The sequence below is a fragment of the Garra rufa genome, chromosome 2, assembly GCF_049309525.1.
Source record: "Garra rufa chromosome 2, GarRuf1.0, whole genome shotgun sequence".
NCBI lineage: Eukaryota > Metazoa > Chordata > Actinopteri > Cypriniformes > Cyprinidae > Garra > Garra rufa.
Genome location: NC_133362.1, coordinates 33,175,588 through 33,192,907, shown reverse-complemented (window position 1 = coordinate 33,192,907; position 17,320 = coordinate 33,175,588). Strand labels below are relative to the sequence as shown.

Genomic DNA, 17,320 nt, shown 5'->3' with positions numbered 1-17,320 from the left:
TCTCTATGGGGTTCAGGTCAGGAGAGTTGGCAGGCCAATTGAGCACAGCAATACCATGGTCAGTAAACCATTTACCAGTGGTTTTGGCACTGTGAGCAGGTGCCCGGTCGTGCTGAAAAATGAAATCTTCATCTCCATAAAGCTTTTCAGCAGATGGAATCATGAAGTTTTCCAAAATCTCCTGATAGCTAGCTGCATTGACCCTGCCCTTGATAAAACACAGTGGTCCAAAGTACTTTTTTCGGATGAAAGCAAATTTTGCATGTCATTCGGAAATCAAGGTGCCAGAGTCTGGAGGAAGACTGGGGAGAGGGAAATGCCAAAATGCCAGAAGTCCAGTGTCAAGTACCCACAGTCAGTGATGGTCTGGGGTGCCATGTCAGCTGCTGGTGTTGGTCCACTGTGTTTTATCAAGGGCAGGGTCAATGCAGCTAGCCATCAGGAGATTTTGGAGCACTTCATGCTTCCATCTGCTGAAAAGCTTTATGGAGATGAAGATTTCATTTTTCAGCACGACCTGGCACCTGCTCACAGTGCCAAAACCACTGGTAAATGGTTTACTGACCATGGTATTACTGTGCTCAATTGGCCTGCCAACTCTCCTGACCTGAACCCCATAGAGAATCTGTGGGATATTGTGAAGAGAAAGTTGAGAGACGCAAGACCCAACACTCTGGATGAGCTTAAGGCCGCTATCGAAGCATCCTGGGCCTCCATAACACCTCAGCAGTGCCACAGGCTGATTGCCTCCATGCCACGCCGCATTGAAGCAGTCATTTCTGCAAAAGGATTCCCGACCAAGTATTGAGTGCATAACTGAACATAATTATTTGAAGGTTGACTTTTTTTGTATTAAAAACACTTTTCTTTTATTGGTCAGATGAAATATGCAAATTTTTTGAGATAGGAATTTTGGGTTTTCATGAGCTGTATGCCAAAATCATCAATATTCAAACAATAAAAGGCTAGAACTACTTTCAAATGTGTGTAATGAATCTAAAATATATGAAAGTCTAATGTTTATCAGTACATTAAAGAAAATAATGAACACAATATGCTAATTTTTTTAAAAGGACCTGTATACTGACTCTGTGCTTTTAAATGGTATAGTGTAGAAAGTTACAAAAGCTTTTTATTTCAGATAAATGCTGATCTTTGGATCTTTCTATTCATCAAAGAATCCTGAAAATAATGTACAACCGTTTTAAATATTGATAATAAAAATGTTTTTATTTTTTAATCAGCATATTAGAATTTCTGAAGGATCATGTGAAACTGAAAACTGGAGTAGAAATACTAAAAATTTAGATGTGATCACAGAGAAAAAATTACATTTTAAAATATATATTTGAACAGAAAACAGTTATTTTAAATAGTAAAAATATTTCTGATTTTTACTCTTGTTGCTGTACTTTGGATCAAATAAATGCAGGCTTGGTGAGCAGAAGAGACTTTAAAAACATTAAAAATCTTACTGTTCAAAAACTTTTGACTGGTAGTGTATGTATACTGCATTTTGATCTGAAACACATAAAACATGTCACTATGCATCACATACCTCTTTTAAATTTTAATTTGCTGATTGCATCTAATAAAATGTATTCGACAGCTATTTGACTTTGAGACCTTTACCAAAGATCGTTTAAGTACCACAGTCACATTTCTTACATCTTTATTGAGTGAGGCAGGTGAGGGGTTTAGTGCATTCAGTTCGTGCCTCAATGCATGTGTTAATGCAAGACCCTTTGCACCATTTGGGCTTTGGGGTTGTTCCTGATGGCTCAGGGTGGTAATGTGGCAGGTTTAACTGCAGAGAACATTAATGACAGAGCAATACACTCTCCACATTAGAGCTATGCAAATGCTTACATTCACACTCAGTCATTCACTGTGGCAGTAGTCTCAAATGCGAAGCGTTTAGGCCAGACCAGCTGTCACATCACATGGATGTGAACACTCACTTACACAGACAAAAGCTGACGTTTTGCATATTATTCTATAAACCATTTCTAGATGTGACTATAATTTGAGTGCTGTGGATCAGGAATAGAGTGCCTTTCTGAATGAGTCTCCACTTTACTCTTTATCCAGGAAGTTCATTAAAGCAACAGACATTTTTAATGGGTCAACGCACTTGCACAATGCATTCATAAGCTATTGTGTTGGGACCACCAGTTTAGCACTTCATTCAGACATTAGTGTTACATCCTTACATATTATTAGAAATATACCATCAAGGATCCCTTTCTGGAAATGATTTTTTATGTATTTCAATTCCAAGTGATTACATACTACCTTTAGTATTAGAGTATCTTTAATTGAATTATTTCTCAGATCCATCTGCAGATTACATCAGTGCTGGTACAATTGTGTCTTAACTGAGGCTGATCTCACCCGCCCTGAGGAACCCCACATGTCCTTTTGTGAATCCTCACAGCAGGTGTTCACCTGTTAGCAAACGTCAGTTCGTAAAACTGTCTGGGCAAGTTCTCTGAGATCCTACAATAATACAAGCCTGTTCATCCAGTTTGACACGAGACTTGGTCTGCTGTTGTTTAGTATGAATTTATTGTGCATTTTCATATAGCAAAACATGTTTTAAGTCCATTGGCTGAGAAATATTCCTGTGCCCTTCTCTCTCATAGCTACATGGTGAGTAGACAGGCCCCATCATTTTGAGGTAAATGTGTTTAAAAGTCTGAAAAATCTAACTGTAACTTTAAGGAACGTCACTACGGAATAACTTTTTTCTGCAATTAAGCATTCTTTTTTTAGAGTTATTCCATAGCATTTAGTTTTTAACTGTTTAGAACTGTGCTAGGAAACCATGTGCTCATTAACATCTTTAAACTAGGCTCAAAAGTATCAAAAATTGTCACTACTGAAACATTTTGTGGAGTTTTGGTAGTGACATAATTGATTTTTTTGGGGGGTGTTAACCCATAAATTTGTCACTACCGAAACAGTCACGACCAAAACATGTCATCATTGTTTCGGTAGTGACAAAAGGGAACACATAATCATCATATTTTGGGAAATAAACTAAATTTTAGTACAGTTATGCAAATTTTAGTATTTTAGTAGTGTTTTAGTATGCAAGTTAAAATTCTGTAATGTGATGTGGTTGCTACTAAAGCATTACTGTCACTAAAATGTGCAGTCTTTATCAAAACATAAGATGTTTGGTCAAAAATAAAGTATAACGAATTATCAACTAAGATGTTATGATTGTTTTGGTTCAATGTATATTCTAACTAATGAATCCTTAAGTTTGAAATCAACTTTTTGCCTTTTACAAAGAAAAACGGGATTCAAAATACAACAAATCTCATAAATTACACTTCAAATATTGTTAAAAATGTCATTGTTATTGATTGACCTCTGACAAAAAATGTAATAAAATAGCAAAGAAATGTAGATGTAGACAAAATCTTAATAGGTCAATATAACCTTTAACGAATATCTGTGTTTCGGTAATGACAAGTTTGGGGAGAGGACAAATTTTCCAAAACTTCCTGAAAGTTCCTGAACTGCACAATTACTAGAAATGTGTACCTTGGATATTATACAATTTGCATACATACAAATCAAAATTGTTTGGAAAAAGACACTTTTTTCAAGACGTTTCCAACTCTTACTTTAGATTAATTCTGTCGAATGGCCCAAATAACAGAAGAAATCACAATAAAATGGCTAAATGACATGCAAGTAAATCAGTGAGTGTTCCCATCCTATTCCCACAGTCCCATTGTGCTAGAATTGGAGGGATCCTGCAGAAGCAAGGGAGGGTGACTGGGAGGTTATTAGGACTAACAGAAACAGTCAGGTTGTTTTGTCTTTCTAATAAGGCTGTCACGGTTCATCTTTACCAAGTGTTCAAAGAAAGATTTCCAAAATAAAACTTTCGACAGTACCACAGTTTGCATTAAATTCATATGGGAATCTTGCCTCTAGTGTGAAGTACCTTTACTGTAAAGAGCACTAGTCTGAAGTGAAGAGCTTGTTTTAAAAAGTGTCTGTATATCCCAGCAATCTTCTCAAGCAATCATAAGGCTATATCTACTGTCTGGAGGGCCATGGTGTAGTTTGTGATGCATGTGTGAGGTGAGATATTGGATATTTTTTGGGTGTGCACTGAATGCTAAGTGACTGTATGTTTTATCTTTTACAGCCTACGTGTTGGCCAACTACATTCATCATATAGTCCTCACCACATAGATCTATAGGCCAGAGAAGGAATTTATATAATATAATATTTTAATGTGAAACACTCTGACAAAAGCCACTTGTAGCATAAAGCTAAAGTGTACCACCCTTCCCCCAGAATTCACGCAAACATACAGATTTGCCAACAAAGTTTTTTGCTTTAAGTTATTGTACTTACCTTAACTTTTAATAGAGGGTTTGCACTTACGTCACGGTTTGGTCAGTTACCTGGATGTAAACAACAGCATGGATTGCACAGTTAATGTACTACTGAATACATTGTTCTGCTAATTTATGCTGTCTAAACCACAACAAATAAAGTTAATAGGTGATAAAGACACATACAAGCAGTATTAATTGAGAGATTAGCCTAATATTTCACCTACCTGAGAGGAAATTCTAAAAAACAAACAAACACGAATGTTGTCAAGATTTTTTGCTATGGAAATCCTGGTTTAGTTTAGCCAACCACAGATGCCTTTTGTTCCTCAGACAGTTTTTGACACTCTTTTCCTTGATTTGTTATAACTTTTGGCAGTCTGTAGTACTCCAAAGGTTTTTCCTGGTCTGGCCGATTAGAACAGCCCAAAAAATGACAATAAGTGACCATTTTCAGCAGCAATAATCAGTAAAATATGCAAGTTTCATTCGGTTCAGCTGCATTGTTTACATTCAGTGCCACCAATATGCATCATGAAAACACTCTATAGTACTTTGATTTTGTTTTGAGAAACATTCATATTTTGGGATAGAAACAGGCCACACTATTCACAATAAGAGATTTTCGTGTTCACAGTCAGCCCTTTTTGCTTTGCCAAATCTGTGTCAATGTCTAACATTTGTCATGAAATGTAAACTAGGATAATGTGGCTATCTAAATGTAAACAGGTCAGCAAAAAGCTGAGAATTTTAGTCATTAATATTTGTTTTATCGCTTATCTTAGTCTAATTTAAACACTCACGCCCTTAATTTGGTATTTATGGCTAGTTTAATATTAAAGTAGTTGACATATACAGACTAACCCAGGAACCTTTTTGTTTCTCAGCTTTTGTTCAGGTTAAAATATACATTTATAAGGCAAACCGTATATTCATTTTGTTTTTAAATGTAATATTATTAAGTCTTTTTTTAACTTTACTAGCTTTCTCTCTCAATTAATACGAGATATATTAATATAATTAATATTTCAAACTTTAAGCATGAAATTAAAAATGTTTAAAAATAGTTTAAAAGTATTTAGATGGATAAAAAACATATCGGTTTATTGCAGAAACTACCAGCACAAATATGTACCAAACATATATTTACTTCTTTGTCTATGAGATTTGAGTGGTACGTTCCGCGCCAGGACGTTGACATATGATTGGTTTTCTTGCAGCCGAGGGCGTTACCAAGCTGCAGCTTGAACTGTTCCGCGGGAAAATCTTTCCTTGTTCCACATCTATACATTTTTACCCCGCCCAATTTATGTAAACATAAACGCCATTGGATGAATTTATAGAAGCGCTGTTGTTACATCAAAGTTGATTGGACATCATATTTGTCTGTCATTCTTCAGACCGCCTACCTTCTCTCTGAGAACAATGTGGAGAAAAGAGGAAGCGCATCTCATTGGCTGAATCAGATATAACGGCGCTGCTCATTGGCTACTCCGATTGCCGCTTGTGGACTGCATGTTTTGAACATAAATAAGAGCTACATTCAGCACTTTCTTCCTCAGCAGAGTTTGGAAAGGTCAGAGAGAGTGCATCGAATCGGCAGCTCTCTGACAACAAAGATCAAAGATGATGGCTTTTTAAAAAAAACCCTTTTATCGTGTCTTGTGTAATCTGGCGTAGTTAGTATGCAGAGTCCTGCGAGTTGTTTTCTTAAACCTAAATAAGTTACATTTAAGCCCCTATCCGGGTTGCCGTGCGCTTGCTAACTTGGCTTTAACCCTTTGTCGTCTTAATCGCGCCTGACTGGATCTTATTTTCAGCAATCATCCGACGACTCTTCACAAATGGATTTTGATACTGCTCCAGGCGACATCAGCCCTGTAAATGATCCGTTCAGCCCCGGGCCCGATTCAGTCCTCAGACCTCACCGACTCTCCTTGCCGGAGATCGGGGCGAGGGGCTCCCCCTGCATGAAGAACCTAACTTCCCCCGGACCCATGGCAGTGCTGTCTCCCGTGACTAACCTGGCTCTAAACATGAATAACCTCGCTGTTCTTGGAGGGTGAGTGAAGACAAGCTATTTTTTGGTAGCACGAGTACAGAAAGTAAACAACCGCAGAGCTACTTCCTGGAATTGTTCTGAGGCTAATTACATTTGAGTTTTTACAACCCTCGTTATCAAAGGCTAGTGCATTTGTGTAATGGTTAAGCTGTTTATATAATACTATTATATAATTCAAGACGTTTCAGTTTTTTAATTCTTTGCTTTGACGTTTTGATTTAGTCAATGTGAGACACCAAAGCGGAAGAAAACCTTGCCCCTCCTGAAGATCCCTTCCTTCGCCTCTGATGCTTCTTCAGATGCAGGTTAGCTTGGAAAACATGCTTTCGTTTTCCTGTATAAACTTTAATGCCTGTTTGTGTATGGCAAGCCTCTTAAGCATTTATCTGTCTATTGTTACTACCATTTTTTTTTTTTCGGTTACTTGTAAGCAGGTTAAACATGTCATTCTTTTTAACCATAAAAATGTCAAGTACTTTCAAGAACTTCAGAACAAGTTACTATATCAGTTCCAGTTGTCAAAGTGAAGTTAATAGACACTTGTATCTTAAGTCAGAATGGCCAATATAACCTCATGAGAAAATGTAGTAAGGTGGTGGTTTGTATGGATTTGTTCAATGTGGTTTGTGGAATTTTAATTTACTTATTATTATTATTATTATTATTATTATTATTATTATTATTATTATTATTATTAGGGAACTAATGATTCTCTCAATTCCCAATGTGATAGGATTCACAATACTGATTTCACAAAACTTTTTTTTTTTTTTTAACAAAATTAGATTTAATAGAATTTATACATGAAAATGTATTTTATTATTGCTTGAGCAAAACCACACTGCGGTTATGAAATCTACTTTAAAATTAGCATCACTCAGAGGCAAGATGAAAAGAAAATGACATTTTCTAAAGACAGTCAGTTCCCCTCAGATACATGCATATGAACACCTCCCAATTGTAAATTGGTTTAACATCTCAACCCTCACATTTGTGTCTGTTTCCAACCGGCTCGTGATGCATCGTTACATCCCTAATTACTATTCAAATATCCACCTCATAAACATAACCTTTAGTGGGCCACAATTTATCAAAATGTAAAATGGTTATATATATATATATATATATGAATTGCTTCTGACATTAAAAAAAATCTATAGTAACTAGAAAGATTAAAAGTGTTGCTTTTAGAAGTTTCTTGCAGTTTCACGCATTTGCTTACTACTAATTAAATTAAGTGCCGCTAACAAAAATGCATTTGACTTGGTTGAAAGGAATGTTATACTGGTTTGCCATACAGTGTGTGGGTGTGTGACCTTACCTTTTGGAATGTGAACAATGATCTTTATAGTTTAGCTCTGCTGTATTAACAACGTGCAGTTTTTTTCTCATCTGTTTCTTCTCTCCGCAGGTCTTGGACTAGAGTCTCCCAGTCCTTTAGACTCTCTGGATGCTGAGCAGAAGTGAGTATGAATCTTCTGCCTGTTGGTCATCATATTTGACATGTGAGATGGAGCTTGGCTAGGATGCTTGGCTTGAGGATTATGTCTAATCTAGTCCCTGCCGTAGATGGATCGTACATATGCTCAGCGTGTTTTTTTTTGTGGATTAGCGGAGCATATGCTTTTATCCATCACAGATCACACACACAGAGTCACTAGATATCAAAGCCACACTGCACATCCTTTCATTAAAGGAATGATTCAGCCAAAAATGAAGTGTCATTTAAGATTTTAGACAGAATGACATTCAGTTTAATCGAATAAATCAAAAAGATCCTTTAAAATTCCCAAAGGCTCAGAGTATTCACCCAGCATGCATTAAATCTGTGTGCTCTCTGGTAATCTACAGTCTGTGGGACGGTTCTCTTTCCAAGCCATTTGGTGTCGGTGGGAATCCATTTATCTGCAGCCAGGCCTACAGCTGTTTGGGTTCCTCACACATCAGTGTGTGTGTTGTGTGGCTCGTTCCTAAAGGGGGGGCTGGGTGAATAGTGGCACGCTTTTCATGCCCTGAGAGAGCAGGCGTCCAAATAGAGCAGTAATATGTGTGTGTGAGGTAGCCAGGGTTACTACAGAACCCCCTTCTTAACTCTAATTCCTCCTTTTTCCTATGCTATGAAAGAGCCACACTCCTTACCTCCTCCCCCTCCAAACCACCATTCACTCTTTCTCCCCCTGCTCCCCTCTTCCAACAAAAGAGGCTTGCAGAGGGGGTTAGTGTTGTGTGGGCATATGGTAAATTAAAAGACCCCCCCCCCCCCCACCTTTCCTTGGTTCTGTTTTGCATACAGGTGGGCATCGCGGTGTGTTTGTTAAATATAGAGTCGTGAGAGGCTTAGTCTGAGAGATAAATGACATGAATTGTCGTCTGGGCTTGTGTTTGGTTGGAGTGGGAGGTGGCTTTGAATACACTAGGAACTGTTCAATAGCATTTTCTTTTTTTCATCACAGGTTTGAGAAGGCCATGCAGGATGCCACACGAGCAGTTAATGAGTAAGTGGTCATGCACTACAAAGCAGAGGATGCTTTTGTCTGTGGAAACTGTTGTATTGATTTGAGTTTAATCAAACGTTCTTTCTGTTGTTACAGAAAAATGCCCATTCGCAGGATACACTCTTTGCCGGTAAGTCTATTCGTTAGAATAAAATTATTATTTTAAATACTCATTAAAGTTTGAGTTTTAACGAAGAAGTCTCTTGTGTTCGACAAGGCTGCTTTTGGTTAAATTAATACGTTGATTTTAATATGCGGCCCTGGACCACAAAACCAGTCATAAGAGTAAAAAAAATGATGAAATAGATGTTTATACGTAATCTGAAAGCTATAAATAAGCTTTCCATTCATGTGTGATTTTTTTTGTTTAAGCAATATTTGGCTGAGATACAACTATTTGAAAATCTGAAATCTGAGGGTGCAAAAAAATCTAAATATTGAGAAAAATGCTTTTAAAGTTGTCCAAATTAAGTTCTTAGCAATGCATATTACTAATCAAAAATTAAGTTTTGATATTTATGGTAGAAAATTTACAAAATATCTTCATCAATTTTGACCCATACAATGTATTTTTGGCTATTGCTACAAATATACGTGTTACTTAAGACTGGTTTTGTGGACCAGGGTCACGTATATTAAAATGTAATTTATTTTCTGCAGCTATTACTGTAGTCTCAGTGTCACATGAGCCTTTCAGAAATCATTCTAAAATACTTTTATGCTGCTTTAAAATATTTAATACATACGTTTTACTAGTATTTTCACTGTCACATTTGATTTGTGTCCTTGGTAAATGTTAACTGAACTGACCCCAAAGGATACGTTAAAGATTTCTTTTTTACCCTTTGAAATAACATGTTTTTTTTTTCTTTTTTTCTTTACAGCTGCAATTTTTGGGTCACAGTCCCAATTTAAGAAATAAAGAACCCGATCCCTCACGCTATGGAGTGTGGACTCGTGCAAATGGCAGTGACAACAAAGAAAACCTGGCTGAGGTGTGTTTTTTGTGTCTCTGGTTCTAGTTCTGTGTATTCATGCTCAAAATTGACTAGAAATTGCTTTTTGAGAGCATGAGCGCTGTGCTAAAAGATTTGTTGACTTGGAAAGTTATGGGAATTCGTGGGACAGGTGTTGGAATGACTTAGAATTTTTTGTTTTAACTTTTAATTTGTTTTTTTTACAGGAGAATTTTGAGTTCAAGAAGCCTTCCATGCCAGCATCACGCTGTCGCACACGGTCAACTGGAGGCACTAAGGATGCTTTTGCTGGCCGACCCAACTCTGCTCCTGCTTTAATGGTACAGCGTGCATTCCTTGCAGAACCTGTGGAAAATGAATTCTTAGGTTTAATTTTGATGTGGATGTAACATTTATAAGCTTTGTTCCTTCTCTATTCCAGCTTTCCCCACCTTCATCCCTTCAGCCTGACTCTCCAGAGGAGAGCAGTCCCTTTATACTGCGCCGGCCTTCTCTTTCCTGTCTCCACGATGATGACGATGATGGCTTCTTAGAGGGGCTGGATGATATGGAGGTGGCTCTTCAATTTGCCTTTGTTTTATTTTTGCAGTGTTTTGATTTGTAAATAACCATGCTTCATTTGTTTGTATAGAATGACTCTGAGGTTCCTCTTGGAATGGACAGTCTTCTCACAGCTCCTCTGGTGGCTAAACAAAGTACTGACAGTAATTATTCGGTATGCTGTTACACACTTTATCTCTCTTTGATTTGTTTTTTTTTATGGTTATTGACAATGATTAATGACCAAGCCCACTTTATTGCCCTTAGCCTGTTGTTCGCTGCCGTCCACGTGGGTTGTTTCGATCTCCCTCCATGCCAAACCCTGGAGGGCGTATCCCACTAAAGAGACCCGAGAGGCCACAAGATGAGAACACACCTGTCAGAGTGAAAAGGAGGCGGAGCCTGGCAGGGACACAAGTTGCACCCACAGAACAGGAGGATGTTGCGCCTCATCAGGTCAGAGCTCATTGGCCAAAGCAACAGCAACCATAATTTGAGTTTATAATTTGGGTCTAAATTTGATCCTTTTGCCTTACAGGTTCAAAGGTCAAAGTCTTTTAATCACACACAGATTGAAAGAATGTTGGATACAGATCCCAGTAATGTGATTGGAGACTTCACCAAGGTGATTAGTGCTTTTAATAATAATAAAAAAAAAAAAAAAAATTCTATCAATCAGTCTGTATACTGTCAAAGCAAAAATTGACTCCAAATATAATTTATTTTTACTAGTGGGTGCAGGACACTATAGTTCATTTATGTAAGTGAGGATGACATTGAAGTGACATATTATACCTCAAAGTTATTCATACAGTGGACCACCAGTAAAATTGATTAAGGATTAGAGACTAGAATTTATTCAGACACTTTGATCTGATTTTTTTTCTTTAATTGCTAAGGTGAACTTTTTACACCACAGACTGAACACAATTAAGCTCTGCTTGGTAATCGGTATCGATTAGTTTCGATAGTTGTGTAAATATTGTCATACTAATAGTTGTCTAAATTTTTGGTTGATTAATCAATTACATGCCTTTCTATCAAAGTTAACTGAAATTACCAAGATAAATTTGTTCTGAAACGGTTCTTGTCATATTTTAATACCATTTTCTAAACTATAGCAAATAAACCGTGATAATATGTGAATTGTTGAAGGTGTCTGAATACATTTTGGTTTGACTGTATATCATAACAATAAACCAAACACCATTTTTAAAGCATTAATTTGTCTTTTTGAAGGCTCCTGCGCTACCCACGGTTGAAGGAAAACACCAAGAGTTAAAATACATCACTCCAGAAATTGTAAGTTTGCGCACATTAATATTTAGCATGCACATTTTAAATGCAAGAGCATTTGTCTTTTTTTCTCAAATGTGAGTTTAAATATTGCGATTCTGACTTTTTTCCTCAGTGTTGCATGATTATAGACCCGCGTTTGCAAGGAAAAATTCTGAATTGTTGGTTTATCTGTATCTCACTATTGTGTGTTTTTTTTTTTTTTTTTTTTTTTTAATATAAATCATTCATTCTTTAAAAATACTTTTATTTTTTATTCTCTCAGAACTGTGAAACCTGCAGTTGTAAATTTAAAGTCCAATTCTGAGGGGAATTGTTTCTCACAATTCTGATTAAACTCTCAATTGTGTTAGGAAGTAAGTTAGTAGATATAAACTTTCAATTGTGAGATATAAACTAACAATTCTGAATTACTCACTTTTGCGAGTTTACAATTTGCAATTCTGACTTTTCCTCAGCGTTGTGTAATATAAAAACTTTTTTTTTCCCCCTCTCTTTTTTACGAATTAATTTGAGGAAAGTCAGAATTGCAAGTTTATATTTCAGCTTAAAGCTTAATATAATTTATTATTTAATAAAATGTGTGTTGGAAACTAGGGATGGCGAAAACTAAAAAATTTCTTGACCGACCACCGAGCCTCATTAGCCGGTTGAAACCGGTTAACCGATTAGTTTAAAATATGGTACGCTATTTGAAATAACAGCCATTTCGAGCCGCGCCTGCAATTTCGCAACTCTGTCGCATCTGGCCCCTATCACACCGAACGCATCTTTTAGTTCTAAAAACGCGAGGCGCACAGCACTGCCTTTTTTTGGTGACTTTTAATAAAAGAGCGTGCTGCTTTTTTTTTAATGTTGCTAAGCAACGACCAAAACAGCTGTCCTGTCCGTCAAATCAAAGGATTATAGCGCGAGCACTCTAAAATCTTAGTTTTATGCTGTTAAGTAAACTGTCATATTAGCAGAAACCCTAAATAATACAGCTCCGGGTTACCCACGATAGTCACAAAAGGTTTCTCCTCTATTTCTTGCAGTCTCCGGACTTTTTAAGCAACCGTAAAATTCCGTCACCACAACAGAAGGCCTGCCTCTCCATTCATTCGATTGGACAATGGAAAAGAACGCGAATGACGTTGGGCGTTTTTCCGCTCAGAGTTGATTTTTTTTTTTTTTTTCAACTTCACGCGCTCAGAGCGCTCCTGCAAAAACGCGAGGCGCCTGGGGCGCATAAGCAGCGCGTAGAACGCTCACTGACAACAGAAAACCATTCAAAAGAGGCGCCTCCAACTGCAAAAACGCGTTCGGTGTGATCGCGGCCTCTCTCTGCCGCTCTGCCTCCCACACACACACACACACTGCCACTCACGTCACTTTTTTAAAATCCTCTACAGCGCGAAACATGAGTCCCGCAAACGCGGCGCCGAAGAGCTTGTTGTATGTAATCGTAGGACAAATGGCTCCTTAGTTTCAAATGGTTTGGGTACAAGGTGATCACTTTGAAAATAAAGGCGTTTGTCTAGGTTAGAAGCTCATTTGAAACATTGCCACGGCTCATTTAAGAAAATGACAGCTTCCGAAGAGACGCCGCTTTAGTTGAGGTACTGCTAACCATAATAAAGAAAGACGATGATCATCATCACCTTATCGGTTACCACTGAAATGTAGATGTAATGTATTTCCAAATCTAAGCCCATCTTATGCGGAATGTTGCCTAATAGACTGCAACATGATAAAACCAATGGATAAAACACCTTCAGAATGCGTAAAAGACGCACCGGCACTTTTTTTTTTAACCGACTACCGACAACTTTAACCGGTTAACGTTGATACGGTCAACCACCGGTCAAACGGTCATCGGTTAACATCCCTATTGGAAACAGGCTTCTGTACATTTATACAAAGTATGTGCACTGGCACCTTTCCCATAATCCCCTTTTGCTAACATCTGTTTCTGTATTTTCAGATGGTCAAAGCAATGAACGGACAGTACAGCGATCTGGTGGAGAGGCTGTTTGTCATCGACTGCCGCTATCCTTATGAATACGAGGGCGGCCATATTAAGGTTAGCCATATTTATATTTAATTAACCTTGATGCAGTTGCGTGTTGCTGTATTTGTGTGGTGCTGCGAATTTTGCTGACTCCCGTTTGTCCTCCTTTCAGGGTGCCCTTAACCTCCATCAAGAAAGTCAAATTGAAGACTACTTTTTACAGCATCCTATTCTCCCACAATGTCCCGAGAAGCGTGTCCTGCTGGTTTTCCACTGTGAATTTTCTTCTGAACGTGGCCCACGGATGTGCCGCTACGTTCGACAAAGAGATCGATCTTTGAATGAGAACGAGTACCCCTACCTCCATTACCCTGAACTCTATATCCTGAAGGGAGGCTACAAAGACTTTTTCCCCCTTCACAAGGTATGCGTGTATTCACAGTGTAAATGTTCTACATGTCCTTTCCATCTCTTTCCAAGTTTATAATGCATGCGTTTTCCTCTGCAGACTGTCTGTGAACCCCAGGCTTATAGGCCGATGCATCATGAAGACTTTAAAGAAGACCTGAGGAAGTTCCGCCTTAAGAGCCGCACCTGGGCTGGAGAACGCAGCAAGAGAGACATGTACAGCCGTCTCAAAAACCTCTAAGACTCATGTGCTCACGTTCCTTCATCATTGTACTGCCTTAACTTGCTCATATGCTGCCCTCACACATGAGAAGTGCCAGAGACCTGAAGACGTGTGTTTGGCTGCAACAGTGGTTGGTTTTCAGGGTTTGGCATTTCATTACCACAACGTCAAATGAGGTCAAGGCTATTACATATCTCTGCCCGTTTGGTTTGATGTATCACTTTAAACTGCCATTTACCGCCCTGATCTCCCTTTAGAAACACACAGCTACATGTCACTGTCATGTGTTACACATACATGTTTTAACTAACCTGTATTTTTATCACTGCCCCCCATTTTTGTCCACTGGCCTGTCCTAATTAATGATTATTTTAACTTTCCCCCTGTCCTTGAGCACTTTTTTGCTTTTTGTGATTTATGCGTTCATTTTGCCCCCTCTTTTTCACATTTGGTCAGTTGCCCAATAATAAAGCTGTGATTTGCAGTAGAGAACTAATACAACATTTGTTGTATAAATTGGTTTGCGTATTCTGAATGTCACAATTATGCAAATTCTCATATCACAAAATAATGATTTAAATTTTTATCCATGTATTTTTAAGAAATATGAAAAGCATTCTATTGGCAATGACCATATTGCTATGAATGTCCTGGTCTGAGTTTTTGAAAATTGTGAGCATTCAATATTAATTTTTTTTTTTTATATTTTTTTTTCTCTCTTCTCCTTCACTTGGCTGACAGCTTTAACTCAGGGACAGGATCCTGACTTTTGCTGCTGGTCAGCAAGTGATGACCACATCAATGTTCACCAAAATGTTCTGAAACCAGCTTTAGTTCTCTTTGTTTGTAAACCAGTGACAGTTGAGAGTTACAATTCTCACTCCCATGCAAGTGTCTGTGTGTTTTGTAAATTTTTATCTTCCTGAGTGTATGTTTTATTGGTCATGTGTGACTGAGAGGCTGGTTTATGTATTCATGAATAAACTTGGAGTTTGGGGTAATAACGCTTTGCTGAATCACGTTTTGATCTCTTGGATCTGTGTGCTGTTATTCACTGGCGTCGGGGGTTGAGTCACTTTTTTTTTTTTTTTTTAAGTATACCGGTCTTGCGGAGACCTTGAATGCGGTTAGTCGAGCACCAGCACGTGTCTCTGCACACATTTGCATTCCAAAGCTCTTCCAAGGAGGAGGAGCCAGCAGTTTCCCAGCCGTTCCCTAACGTCTTGGCACGGTGTCAGACCAGTTCCTGCGCCAATGTTTCTGTTTGGTTAATGAGTAAATGTATTTTTGGGCGCGCTTATCAGTATGAGCAAACAAGAAATGAAAGTTTAAACGTTTTAAAACATGTTAAGTGTTTAACATGTTTTCACCACTGCTTTCAAACTAAGAAGAGGTTTCAAACTGTTGGTCCAGTGCCAAACATTTAGACATTCTGCATGCAGCTTGATTCTCAACAGACTGAAGCATATGTACAGCTGAGGTAAAAAGTTTATATACACCTAGCCAAATCTGCAAAATGCTAGTTTGAGCAAAATAAGAGGTATCATGCAAAATCCATGCAATTTTTGTATTTAGTACTGACTTGAATAAAAATATTTCACATAAAAGGCATTTACATATAGTCCACAAGAGAAAGTAATAGATGAGTTTATAGAAATGACCTTGTTCAAATGTTTACATACACTTGATTCTTAAAACTGTGTTGTTACCTGAATGGTCCACAGCTGTGTTTTTTTTTTTTTTTTTTTTTTAAGTGATAGTTGTTTATGAGTCCCTTGTTTGTCCTGAACAGTTAAACTGCCCACTGTTCATAAAAAAAATCCACAAAGTCCCAACAAATTCTTTGGTTTTCGAGCATTTTTGTGTATTTGAACCCTTTTCAACAATGACTGTATGATTTGGAGATCCATCTTTTCACACTGAGGACAACTGAGGGACTTATATGCAAGGTTCAAATGCTCACTGATGTTTCAGAAGGAAAAACAATGCATTAAAAGCATTAAAGGGTGAAAACTTTTGAACAGAATGAAGATGTGTTTTTCTTATTTTGCCTAAATATCTTTTTTTTATTTTTTTTATTTAGTACCGCCTTTCAGAAGCTACAAAAGATACTTACATGTTTCGCCAGAAGACAAAAAAAGTTACATTTACCCTGATCTTAAAATTCCAAAAGTTTTTACCCCCGGCTCTTAATGCAACAGTGAATGTTTGAACCTTCTGTAATAGTTGTATATGAGTCCTTCTGTTGTCCTTAGTATGAAAAGATGGAGCTCAAAATCATACAGTCATTGTTGGAAAAGGTTCAAATACACAAAAATTATGAAAAACCAAAGAATTTGTGGGACCTGAAGAATTTTTCTGAAGAACAGAGGGCAGTTTAACTGTTCGGGACAAAAAACAAAAACAAAACTGGATCATTCAGGTAACAACACAGTATTAAGAATCAAGTGTGTGTATACTTTTGAACAGGGTTATTTTGATAAATTTAACTATTATTTTTTCTTGTGAACTATATGTAATGGCTGTATTACTTTACATTTTAAGGCAAGACATTTTCAGAAATGGGTTGTTAATGGTGGTTTGTTGATAGTATTTTCTGATTTATGGAGTGGTAAAAAGAGATGTGCAAAATTCCCTCTGTAATAAACTTTAATACTGTATGTCCACAAAATGAAGCAAGAATTTTGAACCTGGCTTTATCTAATGCTCAGATTTCTTTTATGGAAATGTATGCAAATTTGTGCATATTTAGAAAGATACTATACCTCATTTATGCATTTAATCATCACATTTCAGAAAACTTGTAATAGAAAACATTTGTCTTAAGGTACTGTGATGAATCAACTGGAGGAAATTATAGTGATACCTATTATAGTTGACATTTTTACCCTCAGCCTTAAGATACGGATTTGTAAATACTATTTACATTTTACATTTACAGTCTGCACTTTGAGTAATTCATGT

At 37.3% G+C, this 17,320-nt stretch overlaps 1 protein-coding gene across 1 annotated transcript; it reads left to right on the top strand.

Moving 5' to 3' along the window:
• The first annotated feature begins 5,944 nt into the window (after nt 1–5,944).
• On the top strand, nt 5,945–15,347 carry cdc25b (cell division cycle 25B). The gene is made up of 15 exons (XM_073835124.1): nt 5,945–6,427; nt 6,650–6,732; nt 7,839–7,890; nt 8,881–8,922; nt 9,019–9,052; nt 9,807–9,917; nt 10,106–10,219; nt 10,321–10,452; nt 10,531–10,614; nt 10,707–10,895; nt 10,978–11,064; nt 11,679–11,741; nt 13,699–13,797; nt 13,898–14,149; nt 14,234–15,347. The coding sequence occupies exons 1-15, from the start codon at nt 6,210–6,212 to the stop codon at nt 14,372–14,374; spliced, it is 1,701 nt and encodes a 566-aa protein (XP_073691225.1). The 5' UTR covers nt 5,945–6,209; the 3' UTR covers nt 14,375–15,347.
• Nucleotides 15,348–17,320: the final 1,973 nt, after the last annotated feature.

What these genes read in the sequence shown, in the direction of transcription:
- cdc25b (XM_073835124.1), top strand. Translation starts at nt 6,210, where the DNA reads ATGGATTTTGATACTGCTCCAGGCGACATCAGCCCTGTAAATGATCCG. An exon ending in TGATGCTTCTTCAGATGCAG is followed by an intron (nt 6,733 to 7,838) that starts GTTAGCTTGGAA and finishes TTCTCTCCGCAG; the next exon opens with GTCTTGGACTAGAGTCTCCC. An exon ending in GTACTGACAGTAATTATTCG is followed by an intron (nt 10,615 to 10,706) that starts GTATGCTGTTAC and finishes TATTGCCCTTAG; the next exon opens with CCTGTTGTTCGCTGCCGTCC.